Source organism: Limanda limanda, chromosome 8 (genome assembly GCF_963576545.1).
Source record: "Limanda limanda chromosome 8, fLimLim1.1, whole genome shotgun sequence".
Taxonomy (NCBI): Eukaryota; Metazoa; Chordata; class Actinopteri; order Pleuronectiformes; family Pleuronectidae; genus Limanda; species Limanda limanda.
The window spans coordinates 418,112-435,000 of record NC_083643.1 but is presented as its reverse complement, the minus strand read 5'-3'; the positions used below and the strand labels follow the sequence as shown (position 1 = coordinate 435,000).

The 16,889-nt window shown below is 44.7% G+C and overlaps 2 protein-coding genes across 2 annotated transcripts in view; one reads left to right on the top strand and one right to left on the bottom strand.

The window, feature by feature from the left end:
* Window positions 1-1,782, top strand: part of mdkb (midkine b) — a 5,716-nt gene extending 3,934 nt beyond the window's left edge. Inside the window, exons 4-5 of the mRNA XM_061077055.1 lie at window positions 487-645; window positions 1,508-1,782. Coding sequence (XP_060933038.1) covers window positions 487-645; window positions 1,508-1,527 — 179 coding nt within the window. The 3' untranslated portion in view covers window positions 1,528-1,782. The remainder of the gene's footprint in view (window positions 1-486; window positions 646-1,507) is intronic.
* A 949-nt stretch (window positions 1,783-2,731) lies between these two features.
* On the bottom strand, window positions 2,732-4,060 carry chrm4b (cholinergic receptor, muscarinic 4b). Its single transcript, XM_061077019.1, has one exon. The coding sequence runs from the start codon at window positions 4,058-4,060 to the stop codon at window positions 2,732-2,734; it is 1,329 nt and encodes a 442-aa protein (XP_060933002.1).
* Window positions 4,061-16,889: the final 12,829 nt, after the last annotated feature.

Sequence of the window (16,889 nt, the reverse complement as noted above, 5' to 3'; positions counted from 1 at the left end):
CTTACAACCTACTGCCTCCGCGCACGCACGTGAGTTTTTGTTTACCAAAGCAATGGATTCGGATTCAGAAGCACCGGTAAGTTATATACATTTACATTCACATATATATATATATGCCTTGATGACGCGGGCCCGAATGCGCCACAAGAAGCAGACGGAAAACCTGCATGTCCATGCAGCAAACAGACAGGTCTGTCGGCCAATAAGGTCCTTCGGTCCGAAGAATTTTATTGGTTGAAGTTTTCACTAAATATTATGAGAGTGAAATAATTGTTTGTTTTTACTCCTGGTGGGTCTGTCTTGCATTTTAGAGAGTCATTACCTTATTAATACCAATTTAACCTTATCCACAAAAAGTGTCAAAATGCAACAAAGGTGAGAGTCCCTTTAAGTCAGACCACATAAATAAAAATAAATCAAATCAGACGAGCGTGTTCCAGTCACAGAAGATCTGCAGCTCACGTCTCATTGGTCGGTTTCTCTCAGGTGACTGTAAGTACAAGTTCGCAGCGTGGGGATCCTGCGACGGCGTCACCAACACCAAGAGTCGCTCCGGAGCCCTGAAGAGGGCGCTCTACAACGCCGAGTGTCAACCCACCGTCACCGTGTCCAAGCCCTGCTCCCCCAAGACCAAGAGACCCAGAGGTGAGACCTGAATCCAGGTGAGACCTGAATCCATGTGAGACCTGAATCCATGTGAGACCTGAATCCAGGTGAGACCTGAATCCATGTGAGACCTGAATCCAGGTGAGACCTGAATCCATGTGAGACCTGAATCCATGTGAGACCTGAATCCAGGTGAGACCTGAATCCAGGTGAGACCTGAATTCATGTGAGAACTGAATCCAGGTGAGACCTGAATTCATGTTAGAACTGAATCCAGATGAAATGAAAGAGGTCAGGCTGCAGAGGTTCTCTCTCTCTCTCTCTCTCTCTCTCTCTCTCTCTCTCTCTCTCTCTCTCTCTCTCGCTCTCTCTCTCTCTCTCTCTCTCTCTTCTTTCAGCTCCTGTAAACACACAAACACATAAATAGCAGAGACACCTAGTGGCCGGGAGGCTTCATCACACTCACTGCTCCATAGAACATAATCTCACAGGTTTTCTATGAGACACTTTTAATCACGTGTCAATTATGAAAAACACATTTTTATTATTTTATCATTTTAAATATCACATATTTAAGATTGAATGTTTATTACTATATTAAAATCTACAATGTAATTTTTCTGATGTCAGATAAAACCACAGATTTATCAGAGCTTCAATATTCATGCTACATGTTATGATAACACTTAAATGAAATTACCAATTACAACTCAAATATTTCCAGTAAATGTCGGCCATCTTTATTTACTGAAGATTCTTATTCTAAATTCTTCTCACTGGAACTTGAATATGAACAGAAACAAAACGACGATTGTTTGACATCAGAGATTAAATCTGTTGGAGTGTTTGATCCTGATCGAAGCTGCGATCAACTAAAGATGAGTTTGTCTTTTCCTCACAGGAGAGAAGAAGTCAAACTGAAGGACCAGGAGACGTCTGAACTTCTCCAGCTGAACGAACGTCTTCAAACACAAACTCTCTCCATGTTTCTCTTCTTTCAGTTGATGTTGATTAAATGTGGAAACTTTAGATTTAGAAGATGAAAACCGTCCTCGTAGCTTTAGTCTGTTTTAACAAATAGAAACTGAAAGATTTGAATGTAGCTGATTTTAATTCACTTCCAGGTCCAGTTCATCATGTTAGAAAAGATAAAAAATCTATTTTTTGAATTATAGATTATTGATGAGACTTGTATAAATGAACAAATTAAATACTTTACATTGTCAAAGAGTCTGATCTGTTCATTAATAACACAAACATAATCGTTAATAACACAAACAATGATAATCAATAATACAAACAATAATCGGTATATCGTTTAAATGTATTGACGCAAATGATAATCATTAATAACCAGGTAAATAAAAGCACTTCGTCAGACATTCTGAGACTCGATGTTAAACTATCGCTTCTCGTTCAGGTTCCAGTTTTACAGCTGGACTGAACCGAGGAGTCTCATTGGTCACTGATGAGGTCGCCCGCCCGGAGGAGCAAGACCATTGGTCGTTGGTTTGTTTGAATTTGTGTCTCTTTAAAAACTGACTTTTATCATTTCCTGTTTCAACATCAATCAACGATGAACAGAACCAACCCGACCACAAAGGAAAGCAAAACGAGCACAAAGTGTCACGGTTTGCAGAAGGAGATCGACCCAGGATGCAGAGATTATAACGTTAATGGTATTTAATAAAACAAGAGTCTTTTAACAAGACAAAAACAAAACGTTAACAGGTAACACACTGGAGGGAACAGGAACACAAGGAGCACGGGGAACACAGAAGATAAAGACGGGCAAGCAGACAGGACGAAACCTTCAGGGACAACGAGTACCAACCGACAAAGGGAACACAGAGGCTGATAAAGAGACACAGGGAAGGAAGGGGTGATTAGCCACAGGTGCAACACAGGAGGATTCTGGGAGACAATCACCAAGACAGGAAGTGACACAACCGAGAAGCTGAAACAACACACAAGGAAACAAGACCTCAAAATAAAACAGGAAACAGAAAACACAAAGAGACTGAAATTAACAAACTGAAATGACAGAACGTCACACAAAGAGACGGACGAAGACGAACAGGGGACCGACCTCCGGCTCGACCCGATGTTCTGAAGAACTGGCGTGTCAGCGGAGCTTTGAGCGGCGGCAGCGCAGGAGGCTGCAGAAGGTTTTCCTGAAGGTGACGTTGCAGAGGGCGTAGCAGCCCGGGTTGATGGCGCTGTTGATGTAGCAGAGCCAGTAGCCCACGGTCCACAGGCTGATCGGGATACAGACGTGACAGAAGGCGGCGATGACGGCCATGATGTTGTAGGGCGTCCAGGTGAGGATGAAGGCCAGCAAGATGGCCAAGATGGTCTTGGTGACCCTCCTCTCCCTCGCCATCACCCGATGCATCCTGGTCTCCTGAGACCTGAAACTGGGACAGGTGGACAGAGCCATGGACGCCGTCCTGTGGAGGTCAGTGTTGGAGGAGGAGTCGTTCTCAATTTTGTTGTAATCTTCAAATCTGGTGCGACGGCCGGCGGCCTGGGTGAGACGCTGCTGGCGGGACAGACAGACGTCTGCGAGCTCTGGCGTGTCTCCGGGACTTCTCGACGCCCTCCGGTTCCTTCTGGTCTTTGTTGGGCTGGACTCTGATTGGTTCAGAGACAGATCTGAACAAGGGTCGCTGGTCACCCAGCTCCATCGTTTCATGAGGAAGTCTTTGACGGACGGACTGGACGTCCTGAGGGCGCCCCGCTCGGACTGGAGGACGCTCAGCCGGCTGCGGCTGCCGGCCGACAGGCGGCTGTACAGGACGACCATGACGATGGCCGGGAGGTAGAAGGAAGGAAGCGTCGTCCCCAGAGTGACGGCCGGGCTGGACAGCAGCTGTGTGTAACATTGTCCGTCGGGGACGGATCGTTTGCCCCCGACGTTCTGCCAGCTGAGGATGGCCGGCGCCCAGAGGACGAAGGACAACAGCCAGGCGGCAGCGATCATCAGAAGAGCCATCCTTCCTGTCCGACGCGTCGGGTAAATCAAGGGGCGTGTCACGCAGAAGTATCGATCCAAACTGATGATCAGCAGGTTCAGGACGGAGGCGCTGCTCACCACATAGTCCAGCACCAGCCACATGTCGCAGAGCGCTGCCCCCAGTGGCCAACGGCCCAGCAGCAGGTAGAGGCTGTACAGGTTCATGGAGAACAGGCCGATGAACAGGTCGGCCACCGCCAGGCTCAACAGGAAGTAGTTATTGACAGTCCGCAGGTGGCGATTTACTTTGACTGAGATGATCACCAGCGTGTTGCCAAGCACAGTGAGGAAGCTGAGGGATGCTGTTACCATGACGATGAGGATGAGCTGACAGGTGCTGTACGGACGCACTGCTCTGATTGGAGGCTCATAGGAGGCGTTACTGCAGGGGCGGAGCCAAGCAGACATGTTGATGTCTGATCCAGGTGCTTGTTCCATGTCTCCTTCAAAATAAAACACAGTCTGATCAACAAGCATGAAAAACAAGACAAACAAACATTCATCTGCATTTGACGATGATGAATTAAAACATGCCATGGAACCAACTGATGAAAAAAATCAATCAATAAAATTAAAATAAGAAAATAAAATTGAATTTTAAGAGTTCGTTTTGGTTTGAGAGAAAATGTTTTGTTCAGTTTAAGGTTATTACCAATAATTATATAGCTTAAAAATACATTTGGAGTTTAATCTATATTTTCTTATTTTGAAAAAGTCCTGGTTGTGAATGTATTTACGTGTGTGAATAAAAGAAGAAGAAAACGTGACGTATCAGAAATATTATTCAAATAATCAGAGAAACTTTTCTGACAATCAGTCATCACTGCTGTTTCCTGGACTGACCACCAGAGGGCAGCGTTTAGCACTGAAAGCTCCAGAGGATGAAAGATTCACTAGTCAGTCAGTCAGTCAGTCAGTCAGTCAGTCAGTCAGTCAGTCAGTCAGTCAGTCAGTCAGTCATTAGTCAGTCAGTCAGTCAGTCAGTCAGTCAGTGAGTCAGTCAGTCAGTGAGTCAGTGAGTCAGTCAGTCAGTCAGTGAGTGAGTCAGTCAGTCAGTCAGTGAGTCAGTCAGTCAGTCACTAGTCAGTCACTAGTCAGTCAGTCAGTCAGTCAGTCAGTGAGTCAGTCACTAGTCAGTCAGTCAGTCAGTCAGTCACTAGTCAGTCAGTGAGTCAGTCAGTCAGTCAGTGAGTCAGTGAGTCAGTCACTAGTCAGTCAGTCAGTGAGTCAGTCACTAGTCAGTCAGTGAGTCAGTCAGTCAGTCAGTGAGTCAGTCAGTCAGTCACTAGTCAGTCAGTGAGTCACTAGTCAGTCAGTCAGTCAGTCACTAGTCAGTCAGTCAGTCAGTCAGTCAGTCAGTCACTAGTCAGTCAGTCAGTCAGTCAGTCAGTCAGTCAGTCACTAGTCAGTCAGTCAGTCAGTCAGTCAGTCACTAGTCAGTCAGTCAGTCAGTCAGTCAGTCAGTCAGTCAGTCACTAGTCAGTCAGTCAGTCAGTCAGTCAGTCAGTTACTAGTCAGTCAGTCAGTCAGTCAGTCAGTCAGTCACTAGTCAGTCAGTCAGTCAGTCACTAGTCAGTCAGTCAGTCAGTCAGTCACTAGTCAGTCAGTCAGTCAGTCACTAGTCAGTCAGTCAGTCACTAGTCAGTGAGTCAGTCAGTCAGTCACCAGTCAGTCAGTCAGTAAGTCAGTCAGTCAGTCAGTCACCAGTCAGTCAGTCAGTGAGTCAGTCAGTCAGTCAGTCAGTCACTAGTCAGTCAGTCAGTCAGTCACTAGTCAGTCAGTCAGTCACTATTCAGTCAGTCACTAGTCAGTAAGTCAGTCAGTGAATCAGTCACTAGTCAGTCAGTGAGTCAGTCAGTCAGTCAGTCAGTCAGTCAGTCAGTCAGTCAGTCAGTCAGTCACTAGTCAGTCAGTCGGTCGGTCGGTGAATCAGTCACTAGTCAGTCAGTGAGTCACTAGTCAGTCAGTCTGTGAGTCACTAGTCAGTCACTAGTCAGTCAGTTAGTCAGTCAGTCAGTAGGTCAGTCAGTGAGTCACTAGTCAGTCAGTCAGTGAGTCACTAGTCAGTCACTAGTCAGTCACTAGTCAGACAGTCAGTGAGTCACTAGTCAGTCAGTCAGTGAGTCACTAGTCAGTCACTAGTCAGTCAGTTAGTCAGTGAGTCAGTCAGTGAGTCACTAGTCAGTCACTAGTCAGTCACTAGTCAGTCACTAGATAGTCACTAGTCAGTCACTAGTCAGTCAGTCAGTAACTAGATAGTCACTAGTCAGTCACTCACTAGTCAGTCAGTCACTCACTCACTAGTCAGTCAGTCAGTCACTAGTCAGTCACTAGTCAGTCACTAGTCAGTCATTCACTAGTCAGTCAGTAACTAGTCAGTCACTAGTCAGTCAGTCAGTCAGTCAGTCACTAGTCAGTCAGTCAGTCGGTCAGTGAATCAGTCACTAGTCAGTCAGTGAGTCAGTCAGTGAGTCACTAGTCAGTCAGTCAGTCAGTCAGTCAGTGAGTCAATCAGTGAGTCAGTCACTAGTCAGTCTGTGAGTCACTAGTCAGTCAGTCAGTCAGTGAGTCAATCAGTGAGTCAGTCACTAGTCAGTCTGTCAGTCACTAGTCAGTCAGTCACTAGTCAGTCACTAGTCAGTCAGTCAGTGAGTCACTAGTCAGTCAGTGAGTCAGTGAGTCAGTGAGTCACTAGTCAGTCAGTCAGTCACTAGTCAGTGAGTCAGTCACTAGTCAGTCAGTCAGTCAGTCAGTCACTAGTCAGTCAGTGAGTCACTTGTCAGTCAGTGAGTCAGTGAGTCACTAGTCAGTCACTAGTCAGTCACTAGTCAGTCAGTCAGTCACTAGTCAGTCAGTCAGTCAGTCACTAGTCAGTGAGTCAGTCAGTCAGTCACCAGTCAGTCAGTCAGTCAGTCAGTCAGTGAGTGAGTCAGTCAGTCAGTCAGTCAGTCAGTCAGTCAGTCACCAGTCAGTCAGTCAGTCAGTCAGTCGGTCAGTCACTAGTCAGTCAGTCAGCCACTATTCAGTCAGTCACTAGTCGGTCAGTCACTAGTCAGTCAGTCAGTCAGTCGGTCAGTTACTAGTCAGTCAGTCACTATTCAGTCAGTCACTAGTCAGTCAGTCAGTCAGTCAGTCAGTCAGTCGGTCAGTCACTAGTCAGTCAGTCAGTCACTATTCAGTCAGTCACTATTCAGTCAGTCACTAGTCAGTCAGTCACTAGTCAGTCAGTCAGTCACTAGTCAGTCAGTCAGTCAGTCAGTCAGTCACTAGTCAGTCAGTCAGTCACTATTCAGTCAGTCACTATTCAGTCAGTCACTAGTCAGTCAATCACTAGTCAGTCAGTCAGTCAGTCAGTCAGTCAGTCACTAGTCAGTCAGTCAGTCAGTCAGTCAGTCAGTCAGTCACTAGTCAGTAAGTCAGTCAGTGAATCAGTCACTAGTCAGTCAGTGAGTCAGTCAGTCAGTCAGTCAGTCAGTCAGTCAGTCAGTCAGTCACTAGTCAGTCAGTCACTAGTCAGTCAGTCACTAGTCAGTCAGTCGGTCGGTCGGTGAATCAGTCACTAGTCAGTCAGTCAGTGAGTCAGTAAGTGAGTCACTAGTCAGTCAGTCTGTGAGTCACTAGTCAGTCACTAGTCAGTCACTAGTCAGACAGTCAGTGAGTCACTAGTCAGTCAGTCAGTGAGTCACTAGTCAGTCACTAGTCAGTCAGTTAGTCAGTCAGTCAGTCAGTCAGTGAGTCACTAGTCAGTCACTAGTCAGTCACTAGTCAGTCACTAGATAGTCACTAGTCAGTCACTAGTCAGTCACTAGTCAGTCACTAGTCAGTCAGTCAGTAACTAGATAGTCACTAGTCAGTCAGTCAGTCACTAGTCAGTCAGTCAGTCACTAGTCAGTCACTAGTCAGTCGGTCAGTGAATCAGTCACTAGTCAGTCAGTGAGTCAGTCAGTGAGTCACTAGTCAGTCAGTCAGTCAGTCAATCAGTGAGTCAGTCACTAGTCAGTCTGTGAGTCACTAGTCAGTCAGTCAGTCAGTCAGTGAGTCAATCAGTGAGTCAGTCACTAGTCAGTCTGTCAGTCACTATTCAGTCAGTCAGTGAGTCAGTCACTAGTCAGTCACTAGTCAGTCAGTCAGTGAGTCACTAGTCAGTCAGTGAGTCAGTGAGTCAGTGAGTCACTAGTCAGTCAGTCAGTCACTAGTCAGTCACTAGTCAGTCAGTCAGTGAGTCAGTCAGTGAGTCAGTCACTAGTCAGTCAGTCAGTCAGTCAGTCACTAGTCAGTCAGTGAGTCAGTGAGTCACTAGTCAGTCACTAGTCAGTCACTAGTCAGTCAGTCAGTCAGTGAGTCAGTCACTAGTCAGTCAGTCAGTCAGTCACTAGTCAGTCAGTGAGTCACTAGTCAGTCAGTGAGTCAGTCAGTCAGTCAGTGAGTCAGTGAGTCACTAGTCAGTCACTAGTCAGTCACTAGTCAGTCAGTCAGTCAGTCAGTCAGTCAGTCACTAGTCAGTCAGTCAGTCAGTCAGTGAGTCACTAGTCAGTCAGTCACTAGTCAGTCACTAGTCAGTCACTAGTCAGTCAGTCAGTGAGTCAGTCACTAGTCAGTCACTAGTCAGTCAGTCAGTCAGTCACTAGTCAGTCACTAGTCAGTCAGTCAGTCAGTGAGTCAGTCAGTGAGTCAGTCACTAGTCAGTCAGTCAGTCAGTCAGTGAGTCACTGGTCAGTCAGTCAGTCACTAGTCAGTCACTAGTCAGCAGTGTTGGTCAAGTTACTTCTAAAAAGTAATTAGTTACAGTTACAAATTACTTCTCCCAAAAAGTAATTGAGTTAGTAACTCAGTTACCACATTGTTAGAGTAATTAGTTACTCAGCAAAGTAACTGTGGCGTTATTTTTCATGTTTTATAACGCTGTTACGTTCTGTAACATCTTTAACGTCAAAGATGTTTATATTAACTGATTGAAGAATAAAAACACTATATACAGTATTTTAGAACATTTGGTATTTATTTGAACTCAATAGATTGCAGCCTGCCATATGATGCATAGAATTAAAACATATAAAAATAAATATTGAAAATAAAATTCAAGTGCAAATGTAAACTTGGGTAAAAAGAAACAAAGGAAAATCTGGCCATTAAGTAGTGTGAGAAGTAGTGCCGGTACTTCCAGTTATTGAACGCTACTTTTGAATTTCCCTGGCTCGTCGCCATTGTCGCTGTCTAGAGCTGTAGTCAGAGCGTGCAGTGAGACAGCTCTCTCCACGCAGCTGGGGTGTAATATTGTAACGGATCGAGAGACTCCCCCCCCCCCCCCACCAGAGTGTTGTTTGACAGCCGTCGCCGGATGATGACGTAGCGAGCGACGTCAAGCCTATTTATTGGTGGAGAAGGAGTCGCAAGGGACAGGAGAAAGCGGAAGTGCGGAGGAAGCCGGCAAAACAGCGTGACCACTATAGCGGAGGAAGTGAAAGAGAGGCAGTGGAAACCCTCGAAACTAAGGAGCGGACCTCTGAGAGAGACTGAGTAAGCCCTGGCCGGTCGGGGACTGCGGAGTCGCTGCCGGTTGAGATCGCCGACTGACCGCTTCATTCAACCAAATTGTAGTAACGCGCCACTTTACATTATCAATAACGATAACGGCGTTGTAACGATGACAAAAGTAATTAATTAGATTACTCCGTTACTGAAAAAGAACTCCGTTAGTAACGCCGTTATACTTAAACGCCGTTACTCCCAACACTGCTAGTCAGTCAGTCAGTCAGTCACTAGATAGTCACTAGTCAGTCAGTCAGTGAGTCACTAGTCAGTCACTAGTCAGTCACTAGTCAGTCACTAGATAGTCACTTGTCAGTCACTAGTCAGTCACTAGTCAGTCAGTCAGTAACTAGATAGTCACTAGTCAGTCACTCACTAGTCAGTCAGTCAGTCACTCACTAGTCAGTCAGTCAGTCACTAGTCAGTCAGTCAGTCACTAGTCAGTCAGTCAGTCAGTCAGTCAGTGAGTCACTAGTCAGTCACTAGTCAGTCAGTGAGTCACTGGTCAGTCAGTCAGTCACTAGTCAGGCACTAGTCAGTCAGGCAGTCAGTCACTAGTCAGTCAGTCACTAGTCAGTCAGTCACTAGATAGTCACTAGTCAGTCAGTGAGTCAGTCACTAGTCAGTCAGTCAGTCACTAGTCAGTCAGTCAGTGAGTCAGTCACTAGTCAGTCAGTCAGTCAGTCACTAGATAGTCACTAGTCAGTCAGTCACTAGTCAGTCAGTCAGTCACTAGTCAGTCAGTCAGTCAGTCAGTCAGTCGCTGAACCGACTTTAAATGTCGTCTGTGACCTGAAAGTTATCGGAGCTAAAGCAGCTGAGCTCACAGCTGTGGACAGACGGAGGAAGAGACGAGGAGGAGGAAGAGAAGGAAGAGGAGGAAGAGGAGGAAGAGGAGGAAGAAGAGGAAGAGACGAGGTGGAGGAAGAGGAGGAAGAGGAGGAAGAGACGAGGAGGAGGAGGAAGAGGAGGAAGAGGAGGAAGAGACGAGGAGGAGGTAGAGGAGGAAGAGGAGGAAGAGGAGTACTTTGGGTTTGGAACTAGAAAGAAAGCATCACACATGTGGAAACACTACAGTCTCTTTTTAAAGGGGGGGGGTGACGATGCTGTTAAGTTAAGAACAGAGGATTTTGCTCCTTGTGTGATTTGTGATTATATACAAATAAATTGTGATTGATTTTATTTTATTTAGTATAAAATCCAAGGCATGTTCACAGTGTGTTAAAAATACTTTCACAATAAAAGTCCAGCAAAAAAACCTTAGTTATTAAAATAAAGTCAAAGTAGTTATGAATGATTCTTTTTCCTTTCAGAATAAAGTTAGTAGATTCTAGTTATTAATGCTAAAGCTTCAGACTGAATCAGTTGAAATGGATTTGAAGTCACTCACCTCTGATGCTCTGCTCAGTCTGACAGGAAACTGCAGCTGCTGCCTCACCAGCACAGACCCCGCCCCCACATGACCATACACACAGAGCCCCGCCTTCCGAAGACAACACAGCTTCAACATTATCAACCAATCAGGAGACAGATCCATCAACTTTACCTGTCACGATCCAGCTGGACTGAACCAATCACAGTCAGGCTCAGTGGTCACATGACGCTGGAGCGTTAACTGAGGTTTGACTGACATGTTTCTCAACGAGGATCAAAGTGTTTAGAATAAATAATAAAAGAAACAGTTCCAGCTGCTGAATGCAGGAAGAACATCTGGGATTGTTTTTATAGTAAAACTGATACAAGCAGATGTGAATATGATGTCATCATCCGAGTCTCATTGTGTGTCTGAAGGTTTGAGTCTCTCAGGTGAAACTACAGTTTATATCAGGGTGAGACTGAGAGCTCTTGGGCTGTGGTGTGTGTGTGTGTGTGAAGATTGTGTTCATTACTGTGTTCGAGCTGTGTGAGACAAAAATGCAGCAGGGGCATGGTGTGTGACTGTGTGATATGAACAAGTTGTTTTTGGGAGTTTGGGATGAGTGCTCTTTATGTTCTTGAGTTGAATCTGCAGTGTTTTTTGGACGTGTGTGCCAGGATTGAATCAACATGATAGAATAAACAAATGAGAGGACTATAAAACATGAGCCTTGTAATAACACGATGAGCCTCTTTTAAGGGGGCTTATGAACTATGAACCTCCCTTATAAGAGGATGAATAACATGATGAGCCTCGTTAGGGGGACTTAAATTAATATAACCACACCTTTCTATGAACTCCTTTTTTAACAAATTGGGGAATAACACTTATGCGCCTTGCAACGGAGATCTAAATAGACTCTCAAAACAAAGGAGAGAGAGCTGTTTAAAATATTAAAGGAACTTTGAGGATTGAACAAGTCCGGGTTTAAATTAGGAAGTATGTGATTTTTGGCTAAATTAAACAAAAATCACTGAAAGAGTAAAACGAAAAATGAAATAAGATTTTTCTTCCTAACCTCAGTTCCCTTGAGAGAAAGCATCTGTTCAGGGAAGGGGGAGCAAGGGGGAATATACATGTTCTAAAAACCATTAGTGCAGTAACATGAGGAGAGATTTTCAAGGTCTCACCTCTGTAGTTTACACACTTCTGTGGGACACAGGGAAAGAGTTAAACAAAGAGTTTAAGGAAATAATTATTTAATGGGGTTTGGTTTAAGCTGAGTTTCAAAAGATTATTTTATTGTTTGAACTCTTTATTACATTTGGTTTTCACTAAATTCAACAATACTTAGTTAAAGGTTCACTTTGGGAACAAAATGGGTTTAATTTGACATCTTGGACTTTAAATAATGGATAAAGATCATTTTGATAAACGGAGAGAGAGGTAATTGTTTGCATTGACTAGACAATGCAAATGTGCTGGTATCAAGAGTGCCAACATCTACACTAAGGGCTGATCAAATAAAGTGTGCACATGTGCGGTGCACAGACAGAGGATCAAACAGTTAAATTGCTTTACGAAAGGACTGTCGAGTTTTTAATACAGCCGTGAATAAATAATAAACTATTGAGAGCTTTAAAGATTTAAGGTTTTATGATCTGTATCTACATACACATACAAACTGTACAAATGCTTTATGACTCGGACTCTTTTAATGGTCTGAACTGTGCATGACCTGAAAGCGGTCGGATCCTTTTTATTGCTTATTTACCTTCCAAAGAACTGAATGGATTATTGGATTTTGACAATGTTTATATTACTAAGTTTCCTATTTGCTCCTTACGATAGCGTTTTGGAGATTGATCGAAGACTTATGGTAACTAACGCTTAGAATGAAGAATTTCTTTAGATAAGTAAATTAAAAAATATAAGATTTGGACAATGGAACTGATCTGTGTAGTCCTTATATTTGATGTGAAGGAACTATGGTGACAAAGCACTAAGTCTGTTTTCAAGTGTGAATGAGGAATGAGAGACTGTGGGTTTCCAGAGAGAGGGAGTTTTAGTATGAGACAGCTGAAACAGCTGAGACTGAAGCTAGAGGAGAACGAAAAAGTAAGTTAGGCCAGAAAACTAAATCTTACATTTCAGGCAGATCGGAAGGTATGAAGGTATGTGGAATGTGGTTATAAAAATGGCATCAAAGGGACAGAAAACACACACTGGCAGGGACAGATATCACCTCACAAATGTCTCAGATGCAGGTTTACGACCTCGACTTTTCCCCGCCGACAAGACGACAACCAGAACCAAGCTCCATCAGAAGTGGATGTTCCACAGGCAGGAGCCCAGGCTCCATAACAACCTTTTCCAGTTAAAAACATTCCAGACCTGCAACTCCTCTCTTCACCTTGCACCAGTGGGCAATATGGACTGGGACAGGATCCAGCCCACATCGCAAATTGTTGAAGTGACCTGATGTTGCCAGCCTGTTAAAACGTACAGGCATCAAGTGGGACTCAAGGAAGAGCTTAAATAAAAGCACTTGTAGTTGATGCGAAGAAGGTTATTAAACGAGAAGAAAAGAGAGACTGATCTGCATGAAGCCTCACTGAAGATGTTCAGAGGTACATCGCGGATACATAGGAAGAGGATTTCAAGGAAGGAGGGGGGAGGCATGTGGAATGATGATCGGGACATTTGTTTTCTCTGAGGACAGAAGGGACATTGGGCAAAACTAAAAATTGCCGAAGAAACAGCACTCCGATACTTTAGTCAAGAATATTTTTGATAAAACACAATCTGATGATTTGCGATTCATAAAAGATTTCTAAGTGGTCAAGTGCTTCATCTTTTCCAAATCCTTAAATCCCTTTAACAAGTTCTGAATGATAGTAAATGATTCTCTGTTGTTGATCGAACAGAGAAAGTTACACTGCACATGTCTATGTCAGTGCTATTTACGACCAGGCACTGAAGAAAGCTTAAAATCATTAGAGATGACACCAGGAAGAGCACTCTACCCTGGCTTCATGCAGGCCCCTCCCACACAGGCAGGTTATGAGAAAGGGGGGGCTACATGACATCAGTGCTACTCCCACATCATACAGACCTGCAGCAGTGAAACTTGATCTTGTTGGTGGGTGAAGAATATTCGCAGAAGCTCATAGGAGATGCGTTTGGTGTTATTCGTTAGCTCTTTCCCCCAGAGAATACTTTTTGACCTGTACAATGAAGGACCCCGTTGTGTGATGTCATGATATCTCTCGTTTTGGGGTCCCACCTCCCCATGGGGGTCCCACCTCCCCCCTATAAAACGTCTTACCCTGCAGGGACAAGGCAGATTTTCACCGTTCTGACCTGTGAACTTCTTGTAATAAACATTGTATACATGTAAGTACTGGGTCTGCGGTCTCCTCTCTTCAAACACCGACTTCGACAAAACCCTGCTGGCTTCAAGCTCAGCTGCAGTCTGTGGGACTGGGAGCACTTTACGGGTCAGACTGGTTCTGTGGGACTGGGAGCACTTTACGGGTCAGACTGGTTCTGTTGGGCTCCAGCAGATAACAGAGGATCATCCTCTGAGGAGAATCTAGATCTTTCAGAAGCTCATCAGAGGATCTCAGAAGACCCCGGTCCTCCTCAGAAGACCCCGGTCCTCCTCAGAAGACCCCGGTCCTCCTCAGAAGACCCCGGTCCTCCTCCGAAGACCCCGGTCCTCCTCCGAAGATCCCGGTCCTCCTCCGAAGACCCCGGTCCTCCTCAGAGACTCGAACAACCAGCTCCACAGATCCTCTGAGAACATGATGTCATGGTTTAAAAGAAGTGCTTTATATATATATATATATTTATAAACCTAGACAGGACCATATGTGGATCTGACCTGGAGTCTGAGAACAGCTCTAGTGTTATATAACACTCAGGTGTGTCAAATACGGAGTTATATATATATATATATGTGAATAATAATATATATTGTGAAAACCTGGTGCTGATTCAAATCTCTGTATAGAAAATAAATGACTTGTTCTTGTTGAACCCTTTTACCTCCCGCTGGTTGTTCGTCTCCACCAATCAGAGCAGGCTCAGTCCACCTATGCTTTTGTCACTCTGAACTTTGACCTTCAACCACAAAATTCTAATCAGGTCATTTTTTAATTAAAATGTGAAGAAATTCCCCTAAGGCTCTGAGATCACGTTCAGCAGAAGATGGACGGAGACACCGGTCAGATTTTCACTTTTCGGTTTCGTTCTAATCATCGAACTGAATCTTCAGGATTTAAATCTCTTAAGTTTAAAGACTAAACGTTGAACAAAGAACTAAAATCCTGATTTCCCTGATGAATTATTTAGTTTAGAATCTAAATGACGACCTGAGTGTTTTTACATCTCGTTTGATTTAAGTTCTGATGTTTGAAGATTTAAAAACCAAAGTAAACCAGACGATGTTTTTCATGCACATGATTCTGATCCAGAACGGTTTAGTGAAGAAACTGAGACACAGAGAAACGACCACAGGTTGTTTTTAAAAGGTTCATTGATCAAGTGAAGTCAGGATCATTCGGATCAGCTGTTCGTCACATGCAGGTCGCCATGGAAACCAGATCTCTGATCCCACCTGGACTCACCTGCAGCAAATAAGTCTTCAATAAAAAAATCTCACGTAAACGACCCCTTGAATCCCACAGCCCCCCCCCCCCCATACACAACTGAAACACGAGCAGCACATCAGCAGCGACACTGCGCTGAGCGGCAGGAGCAAGAATACAAAGTAGAAAAGAGTCTGTACAGTGTCTCAGGCTGAAGAGGAGAAGTCCAGGCCATTAAATCCACGTTTGTTTTCTGCATGCAGAGGGGCGGGGTTAGGGGAGGGAGGGGCGGGGTCAAGGAGAACGACAGAAAGTTAAAATCTGTGTGAGGGTCGATGAAATCTTTTCAGTAACGTTCAGTATCTTGTAACATTTCACCAGGAATCAGCCGAGCAGCCGTGTTTGACCTTTGTCATTTCCCAGAAGGCCACAGTGGAACAGCCGATGACACAAGTTGAGTTTTGTTTTGCTCCAGAAGACGAACTTTCAGTTTGAGGGACGTTCAGACGCGTTTGGATCCAAAACCAACAAATGTTCAGGTGTTGAAGTGTCCGAGTGCGAGCGAAGGCGTCTGAACGGATCTCAAACTGAAGGACCACCCTCTGATGAGCCAATACAGGAAGTGACATCACGGCTGTCCCGAGCTGATGCAGAGTCTCAGACGACCTCTGACCTTGGCTGATTTAACGATGATGTCGTCTAAAGAAAATGAGACGAGCGTAAAAACATGGACGTGGTTCCACACCGATGTTCTGGTTCTAAACCTCAGCGGCAGGAAGTAGAACCGAGGAACGTGTGATGTTCTGAACCTTCAGGTCACAGATGAAGTTTCCTGTGGCGGCTGAGGGAAAGTACACACGTCTCCTGCCTGCCACACACACACACACACACACACAGACACACACATCTATTCTCACTCACTACAGAAGCACATGCAGATCAATCTGCTGATAATAAATAATCCCCACTTCCTGTTTGTTAAAAACAGTCGTTTGTGTTTTTATCTGAAACTTTATGGGAGGATATTTAAATTCAAGTTCTGTGGTTTATCTTATAAACTGATATCAGTGTTTCTCCAGCTTGTGGCCGTGGAGCTGATGTGACATCACAGATCAGATCAGATCAGATCAGATCAGATCAGATCCTCGTGGTTGAAGCAGACACGTGAACATGAGGAACAGAACCTGTGACGGTGGATCATCACAGACCTGCTCCTTCAGGTCCAGGCAGCCGCTGCTCTGATGAGAATCACTTCCACATGAGTTCATGTCAAACTTACTTCATCGTGGTTTTTATACATTTCTACTATTTAAAGAAATCAGTTTGAATCTCATGCTGAGAAGAACAGAATGAAACCAGCGGCTGCCTGCTTCGACTCTGTGAAACATCTCGTTCACTGATGTTTATTCAAATGAGTTTTTACTTTGTTCTCAAAAATGATCTGTGAAGAGAACACATCCAACCAACAGGTGGCGATATAACCCAACCTCGAAATCCTCACATCCTGCAGACGGACGACAGGACGGCTCCGAGAGGTGAAGCCAAATCCTCCAGACCGCCCCCTGGTGGCAGGCTGCAGCATGGGTCTGAAGCCGCCTCCCCCATGTGAGCAGATCGGAACATTGACCAAACAAAAACAAATCTACGTGTTTCTGATCAGTTTGGTTTTATCAGTTATTTGATGATTTAAAAACAAGCTGAGACGTCATGACTGACACCGACTCCTGATTGGTTGAGAGCGTGTGGGCGGGACCAGGATTCCTCGGCTCCGCCCCCGAGCTTCGTTTCT

Excerpts from the sequence above, each read along its gene's own strand:
- chrm4b (XM_061077019.1), bottom strand. The coding sequence starts at position 4,060 with ATGGAACAAGCACCTGGATCAGACATCAACATGTCTGCTTGGCTCCGC.